A 6,243-nucleotide genomic window follows, 5' to 3' on the forward strand; every position below is an offset into this window, starting at 1 on the left:
CTGAGCAAGAAAAGCGCCCCTGCCTCAGCCGAGCCCGTGCTGAGGCGCTTCCCCCTCATCTCACTTTGCAGCCCCACTGCAAGGCCCCAAAAGAAGTATCTTCATGTTCAGGTGCTTATTGATGAGCGCAAGAGCTTTGCAATAGGAAATGTCCTTTTTTTAAAAAAAATTTTTTTAGGTCTGCACACCGCAAGGATTCAGGGACCCAGTTCACCAGGGATCCCAGGGACCTGGCACAGCCCCACCTTGCGCTCTCGATGATCCCCGAGGCTGCAGCTCGCTCTCTGCTCAACAGGAACAGCAGACAGGCTCTCTGTGGCAAACCCAGCCCACAGCTTAGTTTGGAACCAGCTGGTGCTGCTGTACCCGCAGCAGCACCCTGGACCCTGTCCCCTGCAGGGGCTGCAGATGCTCAGCCATGGCTTTGGGAAGCAGAGGGTGAGGACGGGCTGCAGGCACTGCCTTGCAAAATCCCCGCGGGCTGCAATAGGCACGATGCGAGTCCTGCCGAGGGCACACAGAGTTTAAATCTGGTTTCTCAGTCTCAGAGGGACGTGAGGACTCCTCCCTGTCCTGTCCACTTCTCGACCACAGCAGAACTGTCCCCCTTGAGTCAGGTCCGGATCTCCTCTGGCTTTGCCTCAGCACTGCACCTCTGACATTTGAAGGTAACGGCACAAACGAAAGCGATTTCTGCTCAGTGAAGAGAAATCCCTGCACTCACCTTCGCTCCTGAGCAAGGCACTGAGCCAGGAGGGCTTCAGGCCACGGGACCGGAGGAGACCATAGACCGTAGGACCATGATGGACAAGAAAAGACATGGACAAGAAAAGACATGGACAAGAAAAGGGGGCCTTAACAGAGGCAGCGCTGTCCCCACGGTGTCCCTGTCCCCTCTGAGGGGAAGCTCTGCCACCGCGTGGGTGGGACACGCATGTTCTTGGTTAGAAACAGCAGCTGGGACAGGACGGGATGGAAGTGAATGGGATGGGATAGGCTTCTCCTCCTCTTCCCAGCTCTGTCACCACCCTCCCCGGGGGCCCCGGGGCAAGCCCAGGCTCTGCACGAACACAGTTTCATTCATGGCACTTCCAGGCTGTGGAGGAGGAGGAAATTGGGAGTGGATGAAGTCATGAGGATCCCCAGGGCATGTCGCCTGTGCCTTGTAGCCCAGCTTGGCTCTCCTGACCTGGCTTTACAGGAGCGGCATCTGGTGGCGTCAGGTCCCCTGAGCTCCTGGGAAGTGAGCAGCCCTGACCCAGGTGTGGTTCTGGCAGGGACCTGAACCTTCACGTGCTTCAAATCCACATGTGCATCCTTCCAACTTCACTAGGCCATGAACACGGGGATCAGTCCCGGGAACACGAGTCCTGGTGCCCAGTGATGCACAAATGCCTGGGCTAAGCCAAACCAAGGACACTTCTCCCTGGGGAAGCCACCCTGCCAGTCCTCAGAGAGCAACTGCTGCATCGCAGAGCCACCAACTGCACGGGCTCAAAGCCACCCAAAGGGATGGGTGAAGAGGTGCACCCACATGCAGACCTACCCCACAGCACTCACCAGCCTGGAGGCTCTGAGTCACGAGTTTGCCCTGGAGAAGGCAGGGAGGCAAAAGCCTGAATTTCAGACTTGGTCTTTTTGAAAATCTCTCGCCAGCCATCACCCCACGAGCTTTGCTCTGCCCTTGGCGAGCCCCATCCTGGCAAATTCTGGCTGAGTCCCTCCCAGAGGGGACCCCCAGGATGCGCCCATGGTGTTTGCTCTGTGTTAGGGCTGGATCCTGCGTTTAGCTCCCCCGCCCTCCACATGCCAGCCCTGCCTCCCGTCCCAGTGCGGGGGCTCAGGGTCCGGAGCTTCGCCCGCGCTCGGCGCGCATTAGACGCAGATGACTGGGTGCAGCTACCGGGGTAAGAGCCGCCCGTCACTTTGATTTATGAGCACATCAGGAGGAGTTTCGGCGTGACACGCGGGACTGACAGGAGCAGTTCATTAAGCTGACACCGAGGTTAGGCGGCAAGCAGCCCCCCGGCGCCAACCCCCTCCCCTGCCCTGACAGACTCGCAAGAGGGACAACCCCCCGCCCCCAGCAGCTTTGGGGGCACATGGAGACCTCCTGGCCTTGTCCCCAGGGGGTACTGGGGTCTCTGCACATGGACTGGAGAGGCAAAGCAGCTGGAAAAAGACTGGGATGGCAGATGCTGGCTTCGTCGCCTCTTGCCACAAGGGCAAGGGGCTGTCTGGAGCCATCCCATCCTGGCGCTGCAGCCCCCTGCTCCTCACACACCTCCTCACTCCCCCCAGGCCCAGGATGCTGCTGGGGGTTCATCCTTACACCCTAATGCAGAAAAATACTCTGGGATGGGCTGGGATGTGCTGCAGCTCAGCCCCATCCCAGCGGAATGCAGGGATGAGCCATCTTGCTTGACCCCTTCCTCGCAGACCAGGACACAGAGCACCTTCCACATCCTCTGGGACAGGATGCTGCTGACAGGCGCTTCCGACACGTTTCCATCCTCCACGTTCCCTCTTTTCCTGCTCTCCCCTTCCCCCTACCTGCCGGGGGACCTCCAGCCGTGCTGCTCCTCCTGGGGAGATCTGAGCTGCACCTCCATGAGATGCTGCTAACCTGCTCCCGGCACCTTCCTCGGCGCGGCGGCACAAAGCCTTTCCCACCTGCTGATCCCCTCCACGCTCGCAGACAAGCCACTGACTTACAATTACACTGAGGCGAGTCCTTGAAATCAAGCAGAGGGAAAGCAGAAGGCACTGGGTTTATAAACCTTGCAGTGGGGCTATAATTAAATACTGCCGTGGATTTCCATGATGGAGCTGACGCCAGCCAAGAGCAGCTCTGCGGCGGCATCCCAGACATGCCAGCTATTCCCCACGCCGTCGGGGGAAACAACGGTATCGCCGTTCCCAGCAGGCATGTGCTGCTGCCCAGCGCGAGCTGTATTAACAGCAGCTGCCTGAATTCATGGGGTGAAGCCCACAAAGCCCAGCCCCAGGGTTTTGCGGTGGGGAAACACTATGACATCTACTTGTGGAGACCCCCTCGCTGTTCTTCCCAGGTGTGGGTTGGTGATCATAAACTGACAGTCTGGTTTGGGTTGAAGGGACCTTCCAAGCTCCTCCAGTCCAACCCCTGCAGGCAGCAGGGACATCTGCACCCAGAGCCCCAAGGGCCAACCTGACCTGGGATGGGGCCAGGGATGGAGCTTCTGCCACTTCTTGGGGTAACCCAGGGTTGTGTTGCCACCCTCAGCAGCAACAATTTCTTCCTTCTCTCTGGTCTCAATCTCCCTCTGTCAGTTTAACCATCATCCCTTGTCCTGTCCCAACAGCCCCTGCTGAAAAGATTGTCACCATTATTCTTATCATCCCCTTGCAGTACTGACAGGTTGCACTAAGGTCTCCCCAGAGCCTTCTCCTCTCCAGACTGAACACCCCCAGCTCTCTCCCCTCTCCTCCCAGCAGAGGGTTCCACCTTGGGTCAGTTTTGTGGCCCTGTGATTCTGCCAGGAACTGGACACACACCCCTTTAGCAGCACCTAATGCCCCTTTCCCCCACACTGGCCACTCAGACTTCCTTCGCAGATAAATTTCTCGTCTCTCTGTACCATTTAATTAAAAGTTAACATGTGCTTTTTAAGCCAGGAGCCCGCTAAGCAAGCCCTTTGTTAGAGCTTAATTATATCCCCGTTTGTTGCTGCAATATAACATCGCCGCGGCCAAGAGGAAAGTCCTTGAGGAAGCTCAGATTTATGCCTCCCCTGTTCCTGGAGCTCGAGCAGCTACTCCAGCTCCTGGAGATGGCTCCGATAAAGCCTGACCCCGCGCACGCTGCGTAAATACACCGACATCCCGCAATGAAAGCCTAGGTCAAAGCCTATTGAAGGCTCAAGTGGGTGCTGGCCTGACCCCAAGCCGCCCTATTCCCCCAGTGCCGGCATGTGCTCTACCATCAAGCCCCCAGTGCTCAGTCTGGACTTAAACCCTTTCTTCCTCAAAGGAACGCTCTGTTTTGAAGTGCTGAGTGTAAATCAGGGTGTTGGTTTTCAGGAGGGGCGACTGCAATGGACAGCACCAGCACCCCATTCCCCTGCTTCCTACTGATGCTCGGCTGGGGCTGAGGACTGAGGGGCTCAGCTCCATGTCCCTCTGCACTGGGAGCCCAAGGAAGGAGCCCAGTCTCTGGATTCCAGACATACAGGAGCACGTGGAATGCAAACTACACCCTTATGCACCGATCTTGGAAGAGAATGGGGCAAAAATAGAGAAGAAAAAGGAAGGGAGCGCACTGTTTGCCCGCTGCCAGGCAGGGTCGATGCCCAGACTCTGTGCGACCAGCACATCCCCAAAACCGAGTGTTGCTGATACAGCCACGATGCCTCTGAGCACATTACTACGGGAAAAGAGAGCAAACCCCGTTGTGTCAGGGAGTTATATAAGGTTGATGCAATCACACCACCATGAACGCTTCTGCACCAGGAAACCACCTCCCCAGCAAAGGCCCCACCACTGCTGACCCGGTCCTGGGGGCTGACAGCACCCCCTGCCCGAGCATCTCCCTTGGAAAAGCCCTTTGCTGGCACCGCTGCTCCTTCACGCAGCACTTGGATTTTGCAGATCCGCCTTTGCTGGCAGGAAAAGCCCTGGTTTGGGTTCAGTGGGAACCGGTGGTCCGGTGGGGACCAGCCCTGCCTGTCCACTTGCAGGGTGCTGCTGTGCCAGCTCGTCACGACCGGGCTGACCAACCCCGGCTGTGCCGAGAGCCAGGCAGGGCCAGAGCAGCGGGCGAGGGCTGAGTCTCCTCTGCCTCCTCCACCACGAGGATCTGGGGATCCCTCGCTCTGTGCTGGGGGCCCGTGACCTGCCACTCCTGCTGGGGAGGGTACGAGCTGCCAGCCCACACCCACTGACTTCACCGCTTCCCACACCCACCCCACAGTTTCTAGATGTGCTGACATGGCGCTGAGAACGATGCAGCTTGGTACACATGCCATATCGCAGATAGGGAGGAGGAGGAACAACTCCCAGCACCCAAACTGGCCACCCCAGCAACCCCCCGTAGCAGGATGCCCCTGTGTCCCATCCCTGCTGGCTCCCAGCTGGCTGCCCTGGGTGCTGGGATTCACTCACACCTTGTTTGTGCTGGATCCCCTTTGATTTGCCGCCAGATCTGATGGCCCAGCACCCGTCTGCGTCAGCTCACCTCTTTGGGTTGCTGCTTTCCGGCTTGCTGCTGTGTCAATAGCTGCAGGTGAAGCTGCTCCTGCTGCTTCTTGTAGTATTCCTGCAACTGGGAGGAAGAGACCAGAGGGAGAGAGCAGCCTGGATTAGCAGCGGAAACACCCCATCTGCATCTCCCTGCCCAGTACCACCCTGTGCCCAGCACTGGGCTTTGTCACAGCCATGGCAGCTCCTGGCATGGTGTTGTCGGGGCAGGCTCTTGGCCACAGGTTAAAAAAGCACCTGCCAAAGGAGGCATGGCTGCAGAGGAAACCTCGGGCACATGCTGCTGAGGGTTCTGGATCCCCACAGCAAGCAAAATCCCCAGACAGCACCAGTGCCAAACCTGCCGCTCGCTTCAACGCTGACCAGTTGCTCTTGGCTTTCTGCCACTGGCTTCTCTGGAAGCCTCCGCCTGCCCAGCCCCAGGGTGGAGGGTCAACCTCCCTCATGGCTCAGTAATTCCTGAGTATCCTGGGGAGTGGTATGTTTGACGGGGGGATATGAAACACCCAGAGGTGGGTGAGCCCCTTGAGAAAATCAGACCCAGGGGTGCTGGCACATAACGCAGTGTTTGAGCAGTGGAGAAACCCCATTTTTTGCATGTCGGGACCCCAAAACATGTTGAGGTTGAGAGAAGGGAACCAGGAAGGGCACACGTGGCCCCTGGTCTGGCCAGTGCAACCCCCGCGAGTGCCAGAGGCTTGGACCTGCATCCCCCTTCACGGGCACCATGGGAAAGCGCAGGCTCCTCACAGCACCCCAGTCAAAACAGAGGAGTTTGCTGGGCCAGTAGAACAGAAAAACACTTCGGCCCCTTGATGAGCCACTGAAGAGGGTCCCAGTCTGTAGAAGGCAGCGCCAGGACCTGCTGTTGTTGACGCCAGCTCTCACCCCAGCCCCTAAATAAACAGCTGGTGATGGATGTGCTGGCTGCAGGCGGGGGCCAGAGGCACGGGGAGGGCAGCGAGCCCTGGCGGCCCCCCTCCCACCGGCCCGCCCCCCCACCCA

At 58.5% G+C, this 6,243-nt stretch overlaps 1 protein-coding gene across 1 annotated transcript in view; it reads right to left on the reverse strand.

The window, feature by feature from the left end:
- The window catches only part of FOXP4 (forkhead box P4), a gene marked incomplete at its 3' end in the record, with an annotated part of 34,111 nt that overhangs the window by 8,713 nt on the left and 19,155 nt on the right, over positions 1–6,243 (reverse strand). The window contains exon 4 of the mRNA XM_010132678.1: positions 5,216–5,302. Coding sequence (XP_010130980.1) covers positions 5,216–5,302 — 87 coding nt within the window. The remainder of the gene's footprint in view (positions 1–5,215; positions 5,303–6,243) is intronic.

This window comes from Buceros rhinoceros, unplaced genomic scaffold (genome assembly GCF_000710305.1).
Source record: "Buceros rhinoceros silvestris isolate BGI_N320 unplaced genomic scaffold, ASM71030v1 scaffold22193, whole genome shotgun sequence".
In the NCBI taxonomy this organism is placed as follows: domain Eukaryota; kingdom Metazoa; phylum Chordata; class Aves; order Bucerotiformes; family Bucerotidae; genus Buceros; species Buceros rhinoceros.